This window comes from Pantherophis guttatus, chromosome 1, assembly GCF_059756535.1.
Source record: "Pantherophis guttatus breed Tessera chromosome 1, ASM5975653v1, whole genome shotgun sequence".
NCBI classification, from domain to species: Eukaryota; Metazoa; Chordata; class Lepidosauria; order Squamata; family Colubridae; genus Pantherophis; species Pantherophis guttatus.
The window spans coordinates 277,904,195-277,921,155 of NC_142063.1; the positions used below are offsets into that span (position 1 = coordinate 277,904,195).

The 16,961-nt window shown below is 37.5% G+C and overlaps 2 protein-coding genes across 2 annotated transcripts in view; one reads left to right on the forward strand and one right to left on the reverse strand.

The window, feature by feature from the left end:
• Nucleotides 1-11,114, reverse strand: part of HEATR1 (HEAT repeat containing 1) — a 41,878-nt gene extending 30,764 nt beyond the window's left edge. Inside the window, exons 1-10 of the mRNA XM_034428292.3 lie at nucleotides 10,831-11,114; nucleotides 9,085-9,238; nucleotides 7,734-7,950; nucleotides 6,720-6,861; nucleotides 6,035-6,136; nucleotides 5,047-5,187; nucleotides 3,565-3,776; nucleotides 3,003-3,136; nucleotides 2,056-2,164; nucleotides 1,784-1,894 (exon numbers count right to left, since the gene is read on the reverse strand). Coding sequence (XP_034284183.2) covers nucleotides 1,784-1,894; nucleotides 2,056-2,164; nucleotides 3,003-3,136; nucleotides 3,565-3,776; nucleotides 5,047-5,187; nucleotides 6,035-6,136; nucleotides 6,720-6,861; nucleotides 7,734-7,950; nucleotides 9,085-9,226 — 1,310 coding nt within the window. The 5' untranslated portion in view covers nucleotides 9,227-9,238; nucleotides 10,831-11,114. The remainder of the gene's footprint in view (nucleotides 1-1,783; nucleotides 1,895-2,055; nucleotides 2,165-3,002; nucleotides 3,137-3,564; nucleotides 3,777-5,046; nucleotides 5,188-6,034; nucleotides 6,137-6,719; nucleotides 6,862-7,733; nucleotides 7,951-9,084; nucleotides 9,239-10,830) is intronic.
• A 5,282-nt stretch (nucleotides 11,115-16,396) lies between these two features.
• ACTN2 (actinin alpha 2) overlaps nucleotides 16,397-16,961 on the forward strand; it is a 61,906-nt gene continuing 61,341 nt past the window's right edge. Inside the window, exon 1 of the mRNA XM_034428289.2 lies at nucleotides 16,397-16,826. Coding sequence (XP_034284180.1) covers nucleotides 16,698-16,826 — 129 coding nt within the window. The 5' untranslated portion in view covers nucleotides 16,397-16,697. The remainder of the gene's footprint in view (nucleotides 16,827-16,961) is intronic.

The window sequence follows — 16,961 nt, forward strand, 5'->3', positions numbered from 1 at the left end:
CAAACTCGGTGAAGACTGTTATATGGATTTAAGAGATCAAAAAGCAAAGTCTTGACCTAGAAAAAGAAGCGCCTGACAGAAACTGCAAAAAACACAATATTCAATTCCTTCTTCCTTCATTCCTTAGAGCAGTGGCCCGCAATCTTTTGGGCACCAGGTGCCGATTCCACGAAGAGAGGTTTTTCAGCAGACCGGAGGGGGCATAGTTTTGCATGCTGCCTACATCCCACGGAGAGGCTTTGCTTGTCTGCATGGACAGGTGCCGGTTCACAGACCGGGGATTGGGGCCCCTGCCTTAGAGATTTGTGTGATATTCTAGTTCTGAAGCTCTAAAACCTTCCAGATTAGGAGAGCTATGAGGCTACTGATAATTGTTATGGTCTGGTACTGAATAAATTTTAACTTGCTGATTTGGAATTACTTATTATTAGAAAACACCTCTAGTATTTTAATATCGGTTTTGAATTTTTTCAACAATTTTGTATACAATATTTCAACTTTCTGTTAAGTTTATTCTGTTAAGTTTATAATATTTATTTATTTTTAAATAAATAAAAATTATAGAAGCTGTATGAATTCAAGAAAAATATAAGGGATTGGAGCCTACCTTCTGATCCTCACTGTACTGTTTATGTTTATTTATACATATTGCCCAGTTTGAGAATTTGTGTGACATTAAGAGCAAAACCATAACTTAAACAATAATCCAGTAAAAAGGTCGATCAAATGTTATGTTCCATAATTTACACAGAAATTAGTTAAGCCTGGATACAATAATTCTGAACCTGGTTTTCAGCAGCAGAATAACATTTTAGCATCATCTAAGTATTCCTTCACCTGACTAGTACTGAAGTTGGTGAGGTATAGCTCACAATGCTAATAGAAACCTTGAGTGTAATTATTTTATGCTTCTGAATAAGGTGACTGAAACCCAAATTCCATGATTTATCTCTGAGGTTCGCTTTGAAATGGGTGGATCATTGGGATAGTACAAAAATACTTTCAGTGCAAACCAGAGCAAGAATTCCACTAAAATTTGGCTTTGAGAATGGAACAGAATGCTATTGTTTTGAGTTGTCTCAAGTATTTCATATTCCTCTGGGCAACTTGACTAAAGGACTATCTTGCATCTTGCCCTGAAGTTTTATTTTATTTTAACCGGCTTTGGTCAGCAAAACAGCTGGGGTTAGTTGAGGCTAGATGGGGTGATCTGATAAATTTTATTTTTTTTATTTATTAAATTTTTATGATGCCCATCTTCCCTATAAGGTGATTCTGGGCAGTTTACATGTTATAAAAAAAATAGGAAAAAACATATTAAAAACCATGCAGATTAATTTTTTTAAACTATCGCTGAGAAATCAATGTGACTTTGGCTTTGCTCTTAGGGATCAAAATGGTAAGAGTCTTGCTGTGGAGGTCAGACTACATTTGACTTTCTATTTCTAGATTCTATTCATTCTTCACAATGGAGCAGAATCTGTTTTACCCAAGAAACCTGAAACAGAAGTATGTATCATCAGGACAGGCTTGAAATAATTGGGGAATAAAGCATTAATTGGTTGGCTTTACCTCTATTTTGATCTCTTTTAATATTATCTTCTGGAATAAAGATTAATTTTGATCTATTTGGTCTTTGTATAAATACTTTATCTCCTTCCCCAGTAAGAGTATGGAATAAAATCTAACCAGTACAGATTTATACTTCTAGATTAAAAAGTCACATATTAATTCTAGTACCAGTGTCATGACTTTAACCAATACATATGTCTGTTTTACTTACTTTCTTTCAAAAAGTCTGATTAGAGGAAGTACCTCTTTATTAATTTCAGCTATTTTGCCAGGATCCGAACCACTCTTTACACCATAGGAAATATAATCCTCCAGAAATTTACTGAAATTGGAAAAAAGGGAAACAATTATTTCTTTACAGAGAACTAATATTGTTTTTCACAACTTTCTCAAAGAATTTGAAAGCTTAATAATATCTGACATATTAAATTGTGACATGAAAACCAGGGATATGAAATCATAGATTAAAAGACTGTAGCTTACCAAGCCAATAAATGATCCAAATCTTTTTCCAGCGGTATAGTTGTAAGTATAGCTTCTAGATGTTTAATGTAGATTTGATTATCAATTGTGTTGGATCCTTCTTCCATCTCTGAAAACAAGTAGATGCCATAAAGAAACTAATGACTACCACTGAATCTTTCTGATTCAACTGTTCTCAGTTGTTATTATTTAGTATAACAGAATGTAACTCTTCTTTCCTGCATTATCTGAGGTTGGGTGATATAAAGCCAACATACCCCTTACTTTGTTCTGACCGATTCAAAGAATCATGCTTCTAAAAGGACTAGCAAAATCTCATTAGCAGAACCTAAGAACCTAACAATAGTCCTGATGGACCAAGCCAAGGTTCATCCAGCATTTTGTATCCCAGAATGACCAATCAGATGGCTCTGGAATTCTTACCAGCAGAAGTCAGAGACCTATTACTAACACCATCTCATTTACCTGCAGCTGATATTTTGAAGATGCAGTCTTCAACTTGGAATTAATACTGAATCTACGAAACAAGTAGCCCTTGACCAACTTGTCCTCCATGAATTTATCCAGTTTTTTAAAAAGCTATCTGAGTTAGTGGCTATCATTATATTACCACTTATGGCAATAAATTCCTGAAGTTAATTCCTCGAAAATAAGACCCTGTCTTATATTTTTTTGAACCCTGAAATAAGCGCTTGGCCTTGTTGCCATGCGCTCAAAAGCCCGATTGAGCTTATTATCAGGGGATGTCTTATTTTGGGGGAAACAGGGTATCTACAGCCTTCTTCGGCTTCTATTAAATCTTCCAGTGAGTTTCAGTCTTAAGTGTTTTGAGAAATGGAGAAAAATGCTTTTTTCTCTTCTTTCTCCATGTCGTGAAGGGTTTTATATTCCTAATGTATACAATGAAGAGATGCATAAGTGAAAAGATGGAGCACAGATAAATATACCTGCTTTTCCAAAAATAGCTGAATGAACTAGATGGGGCAGCAAATAATGTAAAATTGGACTGGCATCGTGAGCTGCTGAAATTTCATGAAGAATGACGATCAGATTGGGTACATTACACAGATGAACATATGGCCTGCATAAAAAAAAAACACAGTAAAAGTAGTTAATGGGACCTCCCAGAACAGCAAAGCTGGCTGTGAATTTCTTAAAAAGAAATGATATTAAGGAATGAGTCCTTCCACAAATACCCCAAGATATCTTAAAAGTTTCTACAGTAAAGTTTACAAATAACAGGTGAAAATGCTTTCACAACACATCAAAAGCTGAATTTTGTATTAAATGTCATTAATGTCAAACCTCAAATGTATCCATAATTTACCTTTTGATTTTATCTGTAATCTCCATTAATAGAGAAAACCAACTGCATTTTAAGCAAAGAATACAAGCACAGAAAAACAAGCTAATTGCACCAAATAGAATTTTTAAAAAACCGTTTCATTTGCTGATGACAGAAAAACACATGCACCCCCCACACACACAAAATACATTTATTTTCCTTACTTTTCCCCAAGTCCTTCTTCCTTCTGGCTCTGTAGAAGGACAATCAAGCAGCAAAGCCCATCTTTGACAAGAGAGGGTGTTTTGGTCAAAGTCTTACTAATCAGCACCATCAAGGAACGGACCAGTGATTGTTCCATTGTCACCCTCACAGTTAATTGACAGATGATCATATATGTTGCAGCTCTGAAATCCACCAAGGATGATTTCAAACCCTGTAGTAAGGAAAAGGAGTAAAAACATATTTGATTTAAGAATGAGGGCTTTAAAGTAATATAGCACAGCACGTCATAAAAGGTTTAGATCAGGGCTGTCAAACTCCCGGCCTGTGGGCTGGGTATGCCACATGCTGCCCACACCCACACCTGGTTTAGTGAAGGGGAAAAAAGTCCCAATATGTCACGTGACGTGAGTTTGACACCCCTGATTTAGATCTCTACAAATAGCACTGGATAATGGGGAAGGCCCAGGATTTTCAGAAATGCATCTATCGTTGCTTTATTACAGTGGTGAAATCTAAAATTTGTTACTACCGGTTCTGTCGGCGTGGCTTGGTGTGTGTGTGTGTGTGTGTGTGGTGGTGGTAATGTGACTGGGTGGGTGTGGCCAATTTTTTTTTCCTTTTAAAACCATTTTTTCTACAAGCTCTCCGGCGAAGAGGTTGTAAAAAAATGCTTTCAAAAGGCTCTGACGATCCCAGCTGAGTTGCCTGATTGGCAGAGGCTTTTTTTCTTTTAAAAGCTTCTGCCGATCAGGCAACTCAGCGGGGATTGTCAGAGGCTTTTAAAAGCTTTTTTTTTTTTATAGCCTCTTCAGCCAAAGAGGTTGTAGAAAAAATGTTTTTAAAAGAAAAAAAGCCTCTGCCGATCAGGCAACTCAGCTGGGATTGTCAAAGGCTTTTAAAAGCATTTTTCCTACAATCTCTTCAGAGGTTGTAGAAAAAAATGCTTTTAAAAGCCTCTGACGATCCCGGTTGAGCCGCGTGATCATCAGAGGCTTTTTTTTTTTACTTTTAAAAGCATTTTTTTGGCCGAAGAGGTTGTAAAAAAAATGCTTTTAAAAGCCTCTGACGATCCCGGTTGAGCCGCGTGATCATCAGAGGCTTTTTTTTTTTACTTTTAAAAGCATTTTTTTGGCCGAAGAGGTTGTAAAAAAAATGCTTTTAAATTTTTTTTTTAAAAAAAGCCTCTGTTGATTGCGTGGCTCAGCTGGGCATGGGGGGGGGGGCAGGGATTTTTGCTACCGGTTCTCCGAAACACTCGCCTTCATTGCTACCGGATCGGGCAATCTGGTCTGAACCGGGAGCATTTCACCCCTGCTTTATTAGTTATAGAAAATCACTTGAGTATAGACCAAAAGGCCAAATTAGGATAGACTAGGAGAGTAACTAAATTGTTCAAAATTGGGAAATACACCTAGATTGTATTGTCTCACTTTAATTAACATATAAGTAAAATGTATAATGACAGCTGAGTGATCAGGTACCTTTTGGATATATGGAAGCAATCTGGAGATAAGGGTGTCTGTGACATTTTCTACAGCCCCAAGAGCAGACACAATTGTAGAAGCATAAAAAGTCAGGAGGACTCTCATCTGTGATGAACTCCCTGGGTATTGTGAAAAGACCTGGAGGAAAGAAAAAAATACATTTGGATAGTGGGAAGGGAGGGTGGGACAGAAAAAGGAAGGAAGGAAGGGAGGGAGGGAGGGAGGGAGGGAGGAAGGAAAGTAGATCAAACTACACATTATTTTTATAAGCACGATATGTTTTCTCTATCCACACATTGAGTTCATCCACCAGTGTGGTGTGATGGTGAACATGATGAAGTACAAAAAGTACAAGTTGTAGTCTACCTTAGCTGTGGAAGTTCATTAGATAACTTGGGCCAGGCACTCTCTGTCAGGCAATCTACCAAAAAAGGGTGCTGTTATGGGGCAATGGAGGAGAGTACACTATGAATGCCACCTTGAGCTCCTATACAACAGCACTTTGAGGAGCACCTTGAGCTCCTCTAATCAACAATCACATTGGTAAGGGAGATGGTAAGTAGTATAAAGCTCCCATAAGTAGTACAAGATGATATGTGAGGCCTTTCATTTTGGGGGAGGTACAGAATTGCACCCAATGAAATACGAATACATACAGGCAATATTACTGCATGTTTGACAAATGAATGCTACTTCTATGTTTAAAGTTAGGAATTCAAAAGAGAAATAACATAGAAAGAAATGTGGGAGAGGAAAAACAATTATGCTGGCCTGGCTAAACATATCTGTAGTTGGACAATTTAATAATTTTCAGGATAGCTTTGTTCAGTACATTAACTTAGTTGCAATAATTTCTATTGCATTCAATCAATTTCTGTGTCCTAATTTCTTTTTAGTATTTCACTATTTAACTAAAAGTTGAGGGGCGGGAAGGGAGAGAGAGACAGACAATCACACCAACAGTGCATTGGAACAGTTCACCAACCTTTACAGATTTAGTCACTAAGTTGCATAGGAAATCCATGAAACCCAAATCTTTGTGGCAGTGCGTAATCAAAGTTCCTCGTGCAAGAGGGACTCCTGGTTTCTATGAGAGACAGAGAGTGAGAGCCCAAAAGAGAAAAGATAGATAGATGTTCTTCAACCTCAGCAACTTAAGATGTGTAGCCTTCAAATCCCAGAATTCCCCAGTCAGCATGCTGGTTGAACAATTCTAGGAGTCCCCATATATCTTGAAGTTGTTAAACTGAACTAGGTAATTAATGTTAAAAACAGAGATAAAACCAGTTCATGATATAAATTGGAGATTAAATTAAATTAAATGATATTTAGTTCAGAACTTCAAAGTTAATTTAAGCACATATATTTTCAAAATCAACGTTATTTTTTCCACATGCTATATTTGATTACTGGGTCCCTCTGGATGGCTCACATTTCCATTGTAACCCATCTCAAATAACTGCCATAAAATTTTATTTTAAAGAGAGTGTGTATGTATCAGCATATATGCTGCTATGTTGCTATGATCTGCTAAGATGCAGTAATGATTACTAATATGTAATTCAGTCACAAATTAGAAACGCAAGAAAGTTGAATTGTTTTTTATTGACTTGAAAACTGTTGATTGACAGCATTATACAGATGACTAATATTATCTTCCACTACTTTACCTGAATTGGATGCAACCAATGCCATTTATGAGTTGGGTCGCTAATTTTTAAAAGTTGAATAACTCGCACAAAGAGCTTTGTCTCATGGTAGAGCAATACACAGCCAATCAAACTGTCCTGATTATACAGATGAATATGAAACCTACAATCAGAACACACAGCAAATTAGATAAAGAAGTTAACATTTCAGATCATTATGGACGTAATATGATACAATCTATGATGCAGGTAGTCCTCAACTTACAATACTTTGCTTAGAGACTGTTCGAAGGTACAGCAGCATTGAAAAAATGACTTATGACCAATTTACACTTTTGATCATTGCAGCATCCCCATGGTCACATGATTTACATTCGGATGCTTGACAACCAACTCACATTTATGACAATTGCAGTGTCCTGGGGTCTTGTGATCAGCTTTTGTGATCTTCTGACAAGCAAAGCCAATGGGGAAACCAGATTCATTTAACAACCTTGTTATTAATTTAACAACTGCAGCGATTCACTTAATAAATGTGGCAAGATGTAAAATGCGGCAAAACTCTCTTAACAACCGTCTTGCATAGCAACATAAATGTTGGGGTCAATTATGGTTGTAATTTCAATACAGGACTTCCTGTACCGAACTACTAAACCTTCATCTTTGCCACTTGTCCTGTGAGAATAAAATTAGGAAGATAGGTGAGAAGACTGATGGGAAATTCTGAGTATATTATGTGCAAGAACATTTCAATTTAATAAACAGGAAAGAGTAGAAAAGAAAAAAAAACCCATGAGAAAAAGAAAAATACATTGGAACTAGTTTGGTTTGATGGAGAAAGGAAACACTATTCTTAACTATCCCTCATGATGAAATATTACTAAATGCAAAACTGCGCCATACACAATAGGTGTCTACAGTGGTTCCAAGTACTATTTTATAAAGTAACACATTCTAAGAATGGTTTGAGGGGCTTGAATCTATGGCCATCCACACAACAAGCAGTAAGATATCAGAGAAGTATGAATGAATTACCTGTGAATCAGCCACTCAAGGCATTTCTGTGCTGGCTTAAGCATGAAATATGGAGACAAGTGAATCAGGAACAATGAAATATTTTCATCTAGTTGCTGGTTTACTGCTTTAGTTTGGACACTGCGTTCCAAACCTTTAGATATTTGACTGAAAAGTGTTGTCTCAAAGGTCTCAAAGGACGGGTCAATTCCAATCAGCTCTTCCAGGCCAGTGCACCCTGTGAAAGTTGTCAGAAATAGTTTTACCAATTGATAGAGGTTTTTTAAAGGTAGCGCAAACAATAAAAAATCTTATTCTGACTGTTCTTGGAAATGAAGTTGTGTGGATAACATAATTCTAATGCATAAACTTAAAGAAGGCTGACATAACTAAGCTTAAAAATCAGATCCTATTTTAATTATCAAAACACAGAACCATTCTAGAGCTGCCCAAACTACTATTATACTCAATTAATAATTTAAATTTATTAAGAATTTACTAAGAACTTACTAAGAACTTTAGCTCATACATTAAACTTTAACTCATTTATTAAACTTACTACATGTTACTCATCTTTTCTGAAAACCAAATATTTTTCAACCAGTAACTCTGTGTAGACCACAAATTTATTATGAACTATTTACAGAATGCAATAATGCTGAATATACCCATCAGACATATGAAACATGCTTGGCAGGACTTAAGTAACTAATTAGACAAAAATTAAGAGTAACTAATTACACAGAAAAAAGGATTTACATTAGTGATTGTATTATAAGAGTATAATGGATGTTGCGCATACTTAATTACTTACTACACTAATAACGTATGCTATTTTAACAGTTTTATTTTTCTTCTGTGGGTAGCAGTGTTCATAATAATCCATGAGAATTTAATTTCTTTAACATTGTTACACTATTTGGATTATAAACAAGATTAAATTTAAATAACCCCACTTAATCTTCTAATCATGAAAATGGAAAATGCTTGAAATTCAAGGCATAATTTGTCCCACTCTTCTTTAAAGGAAATTTATGAATAATTTTATCCAAAATCCACAAATGCTTTCATCAAGACAAGCCTGTACATGGTGTTTGTAAGCGTGCATATGATTTACTTATTTATTTATTCCTGGTGACTATATTTGTGTGCTTGATTTAACCATAAAGAAAGAATAATCTATGATTTCATGCTATTTTTAAAAACATTCAAAAAAGCATTACTTATTTTTTTTTATTATTTCAAAACTGAATATCAAATAGAAGATCTTGCCCCTTTTCCCTGAGCCAGGGAAAGGAAGCATCAGTGGCCAACGTACAGAGTGCTGGGCTACCAAGATTATCCTTGGCCATGTTTTTAAGGCCACACTTACCTATTGCAAAAAAAGTATCTCTGTCAATATTGGCAGCTTCTTTACAATCAAAGAGCAATGAAGCCGCTTCACTTCTAGATAAGAGGCTGGGATCATTCTGAGGAAGCGCAAGGCGCTTCAGCTGATGAGCAAGGGATGTCATTGTTTCACACTCCTGTGTGGAAAAAAAAATCAATTAAAATATTCCACAGATGCAACAAGTATTAAATCAATCTTCCCAACCAGATGTCCCTTCAAGACGTCTGAAACTTTTATATATCTAGCCAATGCTGTGATAGAGAAGGGTGATGGGAAACATAACTGAACACTACAAAAGAACACCAGTGTGGTGAATTATCTACCAAAACAATGTACCTGCAGCTTTTATACCAGTTGAGTAACAATAAAGCCATGGACATAATTTATTCAATGTTTGGTTACTAATGAAAGCCAGCACTATATCCTGTTGCCTTAAGCATGATTTGCCCAACAAGAACTAATTGTCTGATTCGTAATACCAAACCAGACCAAACATGGGCTGTCAGACTCTTGAATGAGAAATAACATCATAATTACGTAGTATGATGGGACTGAAGGGCCGGCGCAATGTATAACATGTTCACATTGGTGCAATAGGACTGGATGTTTTGTTAATATGATTTATTGGGTTAGGGATTTTTGTCTTCACTGTGAGTTGTATTGAGTTGGGTGTGTGTGCACTGAGGGAGCTCAACCAATCTCATTGTACATATGTTGTGAACTGATTAAGATTTGAATTGAATTTGAATTGAACATGGACACACTACAGCACAACCCACCTTAAGCCATCATCAAACATGCCACATGGGGCATACCAGAGGTGGGTTTCAGCAGGTTCTGACCAGTTCTGAAGAACCGATAGCGGAAATTTTGAGTAGTTCGGAAAACTAGTAGTAAAAATTCTGACTGGCCCTGCCCCCATCTATTCTCTGCCTCCCAAGTCCCAGCTGATTGGGAGGAAATGGGGATTTTGCAGTAACCTTCTCCTGGATTGGGGAGGGAATGGAGATTTTACAGTATCCTTTCTCTGCCACTCCCACCAAGCCACACCCATAGAACCAGTAGTATAAAAAATTTGAAAGCCACCACTGGGGCATACCAAAATGTATCAATTTAGCCCCCACTAGATTGTATAGGGGCCTGATGGCTCAGCAGACTGATAGCATTGTGATTAACATCAGCTGCCTGCAATTACTGCAGGTTCGAATCTCGCCAAGGCTCAAGGTTGACTCAGCCTTCCATCCTTTCTAAGGTAGGTGAAATGAGGACCCAGTTTGTGGGGGCAATAAGCTGACTTTGTATAAATATACAAAAGGATGAAGGCTATTGCTGAGCACATTGTAAGCCGCCCTGAGTCTCCGGAGAAGGGCGGCATATAAATCAAATCCCAAAAAAAAAGTATAGTAGGGTAACAGGCAAGCACTCTACCACAATTCAACAGAACCAGAAAACGCTCTTATGTTTGCTATCCCGACAACATTCAAAACTCAGCTCAGTCCCTTCGTGGAAATCAGGCAAGTCTCCAGTCCTCATCTTTCAGCCACCCGGCAGTCTCTGTAGTAAGATCTGGGGGGCGCGGAGGGCAGCAAGCGGGTTTAGCGGTGAATTTGTGCCATACTCTCGATTGCGGCCGGAAATCTGGCGCCCACCCTTTGCAGGGAGCCCGCGCAGCGCAATCCTAAACCGGTGCAGCTTCCACGCTCTCAGGATCGCGCATTAAAGATCTACCTGGCGTGCCCACGTCTAGGCAGAGTCTAGGTGGGGGTGGATCCGCTGCCAGTCCAAGCAGCAGTTCCGGAAGGATGAAGACGTGTGAAGCCGGGGATCTACGATCTACCAAATGCGCGATCAACTGCCGGCGCGCATCTCCGATCCTTCCCTCCAACGGTGAATCCACTCCTCTTCTTCCCACGTGCGTAGTAAACTCGCCAAACATTTCCCCCTTGACCCGGAAGTATAAGCCAAGCATGAGCATTTCCGCCGTGTTGCGGTAGGAACAGGTAGCGTCCCCTGCTTCGGTTTCCTTACTTCGATCGCTGCTCTCGGCTGCCCCCTCTGGTCATTGAACCAAAGGTGGGGTTTTTTTCCCCCACCCAAGAGGCAAGTGGACTTTCTGGTTTTTCTTTTTCTTTGAAGACGTTTCGCTTCTCCTGCAGAAGCTTCTTCAGCTCTGGAGCTTCTTGGATGAGAAGCGAAACGTCTTCGAAGAAAAAGAAAAATCAGAAAGTCCAGTTGCCTCTTGAAAAAAAAAGCACTTTTGAGACAGCCATGACCTGGATGACTGAGAATCTCCATAGACATCTGGGCATTGAAGTTCACAGATCTTAAAAGTTGCCATGGTTGAGAAAGGCTGTTGAAGAGGAATTCTGAAGCTAATATTGCTTTCCATTGGGGGGGAAAAAATCATACACTTAAAGAAAAAAGAAAGTGAAATCTTAGCCTTGCTCCCTGGAAAAAAAGGATGGATTTCCTATTTTAAGGTGTAGCATGCAACTGACAGGTTTCAAAAATGTACATACAGGTAGTCCTCGACTTACAAAGTCCATTTAATGACTGCTCAAAGTTACAATGGACTGAAAAATAGTGACTTATGACCTTTTTTATTACACTTACAATGGATGCAGCATCCTCAGAGTCACGTGATCAAAACTCAGGTGCTTGGCAACTGACTCATACTTAGGACGGTTGTAGTGTTGCGGGGCAGCGGGATCCATATGATCACGTTTTCTGACCTTCGGGCAAGCAAAATCAATGAGGAAGCCCGATTCACTTAACAACCGGGTTACTAACTTAACAGCTGCAGCGATTCACTTAACAACTATGGCAAATGTCTCACTTAACAACATAAATTTTGGGCTCAATTGTGGTCGAGGACTACCTGTATTCAGTATCAAAATACTGGCAGCCCTTAGCTTCCCTTGAACCTTGTCTCCAGAATGTGGTCAAAAAAGTCAATACAGTGGCTGCACGTAAAATCCAGAAACTGTCTGGACCATCATATTGACATTCTTGGCCATGTTCCATCCATACCTCTGTGTTACCTGATTTCAAGGAATGCAAGGTTGGATCTGATTAATATGGGGGACCAAAAAGACACCTGAAGTTAGAGACCATTACAGACTAAACTAGGAAGTTTTTACAAAAGCAGCTTTGAATGTTAGCAAGAGGAGAATGTAAATGTAATGTTAATGTGATATATGAATGTAGTCTGAGTCTTTTTATTTATTTTATTATTTATTTATTTATTCAACATCTTTCCATCCCCTGCCAATTAAAAAAAAAAATTAGTGGCTTATGTTGAATAAGTAATGCATGGATTGCTTCCAGGTTACAATCTAAAAATTTTGGCAGCCATAAGTGCTGTATGAACAAAAACAATAAGCAATATTACGCCATTTATTTCTTGTTCTTACTACTATTATCCCCTTTGAAACCACCTTATAAGTCATATTGCATGTTATTGATCTTCCGATGGATTCCCAGATAATTGCTGGTTGTATAAAGTTGACCTGGGAATCAGCAGCTCCATTATGCTTGTCAGTCCAACCTGCTGCGTGCTCTGCAATTTTTGTAATAACAATTGTCAGTTGTTGAAGAGTGTGACACACCTTTGAAAAGAGTCACTAGCAGCTTGCAGTTAAAAAGAAAAATAAATCTCCTTTAGAATGAGTCTTTGAAGCAGAACTAAAAATACAGCTTCTCACATTGCTGGCAGTGATAATAAGCTTATGTGAAATAGAAACAGAACTTATAGATGCTTAAAATGTATGCATGTGTGAAAGTTTGTTACCCTAGTAAGTTATTCTACATGTAAAGTCCCGGCCTCTTTTTCTCCTGCCTTTTGCATTCCCACTACCGAACCATTTTTAAATCCTTGGATCTGTCTCGCCATTTTTTCCAGCTCTATGCCAGCACTATTTGTAGTTTTCCACCTGTCACTGTGTGTATTATATCCTAAGTCTGTGTAGTGTTCCTGAAATTCTCATGTGTGAAGACATTGGGAGAAAGATGATTCATCCGTCCTTTTCTGTGTGAATTTTTTTAAAAAAATCAATTAATCTTAAATATGCTTACATGGAAATAACAATCAATTACTGTTTCAAGTAATGTGTTTAGGAATAGATGTGTTGATGTCATTGAAAGAATTCATTTTCATATAATTTCAAGCAGAAATCATACTGTATATTTTCAAATATTTTTATGTGAGAATTCATATTTCACAGTAGTTAACTATAACCCAATCAAGTCTCTTTTTAGTAAGTCTTTTTTTTAAGAAAAAAATTCCCATATTTCTATTTAAGAATTTCTGTTAGCCTAATTAATCCTTTGCCTGAAACTCTACACAGTCTTCTTTTTTGTGTTATTTTGTGACATCGTTTTTTTGGATAGGATGTCCATTTCGCTGAAATCTATTAGGAAGGAAAAACTAAAGATTAAAAGTTGGAGATTTAGAACACATAAAAGTATTTTCTTTACACAGAACCTAAGTCATGTAATGCACTCCTACAAGAATAAATAATAAGAAATTAGAACAATTCATGGAGGTAATGGATGTTAGGGGCCTCTTCTAGTTATGATATTTCTTTTAACACAGATAAGGATAGTCTTTGAATATTAACTGGTCGGTATTGCAAACAAATGTGCTGTTGGTTTTCTGTCCTCGTTCTTTGCTTTCACTTGACTCTGTTTCATACTGTGAAGGGGTTTAGAGCAGGGTTTTATCCTGACCTAGCATGACTCCCAAATTCCTCCTTTTCTAAGTAATCGTACACTCTTTACAAAATAATTGAATCGGCTGAACTGCTTAATTCCCTCAGAGATGGGTGGATCTCTTTGCCATCTCAAGAAGTAGATTGACTGCTACTGCTGTAAACTTCCCATTTAGTCCTTGTGTAGGACTTTTTTGAGATGACAGATGGTCTTTGTTTAGTGACTGCCTTGTTTAGTGACCTTTGTTTTGTTTTTTTAATTAAATTTTATTAACATAAACAAACGTAAAACACAAATACATGTAAACACTTATACATTAACAAAGAGTCAATCGACTAACTTCTAGAAAACCTTCGCATCGGTGATTAATGTCCATTTAACCAATTTTCCTTAATCATACTATTTACAAATTTACTTGCTTATACCTTAATACATTCATTGAAGTTCAGCAGTATCTTTCTACAATCATATTAACCATTTATTTATACAATCCTACGGCTCATCTCATGTATCTATTTCTACAATTCTTGAGTTATGTTCTCCTAATGTCCTATGTTGTTGGCCCTATCCTTCTTTCTAACCATGTGTACCATTTTTGCCAAACTAAATAAAAGTCAGTGTTCTCTTTATCTTGGAGCTCTTTTGTGAGCCTATCCATCTCTGCGCATTCATTTATTTTTGTTATTATTTTTTCTTCTGTTGGTATTATCTCGGATTTCCAATTCTGAGCGTACACTATACGTGCCGCTGTCAATATGTGGATGGTAAGATATTTTATCTCCTTGGTACACTGTGACCTTTGTATTTGCCTCTGGCAGAACAAGTTTAGAGGTTTGGATCATATGTTTGGATTAAGGGGGGAAAAGCAAAGCAAAGAGACTTCCGTTGTCACATCTGGAAAGAAGTGGGAAATTTTACTGTTGGCTGTTGCTGAAGCAACAGATTAGATTAAATTAGATTAAATTAGATTAAATTAACAATTAGATTAAATTAGGAGCATGTATCTAAAAGGGTCCTCAAGTTGTACTGGGCATGGTGAACTTAAACCAGAATTAACTATAGAATTTGTACCATATGGTAAAAGGAGAGAGAAATTGTGTGGCATTGCAAAATCTCTCACCATCAGCATATAACAGTTTTCTCTTGGCAAATTAACATCATTCTTGTAGAAGTTAAGAACTCAATTTTTGTAACATGGAAATGTTAACTATTTTGAACTGTTTTGCAGAGTATTACCCACTTCTCTCTACTTGTCTTATGTATGCCCTTCTCTTCAGGTAATTTATGATTACTCTGTTGAATTACATTATTGTTCTCTTTGGTAATGTAATGTACTGTATGTTGCTGTTTCTTTTTACTTCCCCAGGAGTTGATGCAAGCAATGACTTTCCATTTTATAAAAGTGGGGTTAAAATAGTTTTCTAAATCTAATTGTTGGAATTTATGATATTGGATTAGATAAACTTTTATAGAAGAGATGGACAATAGTAATGGTTCTTCACATGAACTTCAGTTCTTAGCAGCTTGGGAGAACCATAGTGATGGACTAAATCAAGAATAGACAACAAGCAGTCTCCAGAACGAATGAATGAAGGGAAATGAAATCTCCATTAAACCAATAAAATGATCTAAAGGTTTACACTTTTCAAACCATAGTGTACCAGAATAATCTTGTAGAAAAAGTAAATAATGTTCAGTTTTTATTTGCTGATTCAGATTAATTCAGCTTTCTTATACAGAACTAGTGGGGTAAAGTGGTTAAAACTTTTAGACTAAAACTGGGGATACAAAAGTTCAAGTTCACCCTTAACTGTAGAAATTCACCGAGTAACTTTGAGCCAGTCACTCTCACTCGGCCCTAGGAAGAAGGAATGGCAACCACTTCTGAAAATGCTTGCTAAGAAAACCAAAAGGACTTGTTCAGGCAGTCTCTGAGAATTGGTCACGATTGAATGGAAATAAAAAATGGTTTTGTTATCCATTCTTGGCAAAAATCACAAAACTGCAGTATTATTGGAAAAAGGAATAAGATTGCTGTACAAAATAAGATTGATGCAATTTTGTTAAACTGGAATGACATGGCACACTTTATCTTAGAATATTATATATCTATTTTTCTGATATAGAAAAAGAGGCTTGCCTGGAAATACTTTTCACAAGGAAAGTAAAGGTGAAAGTCATTTATTATTAGAGTGAATCTGGCTATTTAAACTTATTTTAATCATATTATTCTTCATTGCTTTTCCATCTATATGCATGTTTATATGCATGTATTTCTAGTTCCTTGGAGAAGATAATATTTCAGTACACCTATGTTGAGCTATGTTCTGTAACAAGTTTGAAGAGGGGATGGGGTCACAGCTTCTGAGAGTAACAAATGCCTTTCTTCTAGTATATTCTGCTTCTCTCTGCAAACCCGATGTCCTTTCCCCCCAGATTAGGTAGCAAATTCAGAGTTCTTCTGAAGGGGAACTTCAAAACGTTCAGGCAGGGAGGGGAAGGGGATGGATATGTCCCAAGCGAGGCAGAGCAGGGTCAGGTGACAAGGCGAGGGGATAAAAAGCAGAAGCCGTGCCTAGCAGCTGCCTTCAGCCAGAGCCCGGCTTATAGCCAGCAGCAGCAGCAGTCCAGGAGCAGGAAAGCTGAGCGAAAAAGTGAAGGCTAGCTCCCGCTGTCAGTTTTATTGTCTCTTCTTCTATCTTCCCTTCCTGTACAGAGCCAAGTAAAGGGAGGGAAAAAACCTTCCGTCTTTGGGCCACTTTGCAAGATTAATTTCCTTTACAAGCAATATTACCTTCCCCGTTGTTACAATCATCTTGAGAAGATCCTTCATAAGTTACAGTAACCATCTACAGCGGTGAAAAAGGACCTGATCTCTAAGCAAGATGACCACTCAGATCAATTCCAACCTACACTACAGCTACGAATATGAAGAGGATGAATACATGAACCAAGAGGACGAATGGGACAGGGACCTGCTCCTGGATCCGGCATGGGAGAAGCAGCAAAGGAAGGTCAGAAAAGCCCAGCCAAAGAAAACCATCTTCAGTTGAATGGGAATTTGTGCTGATCGTCATGTCACTCTCTAGAATGCTCACTTGTTGAAAACTTGGAGGGGGTGGGTGAGAAATAGAGGAGGAGGAGAGGGA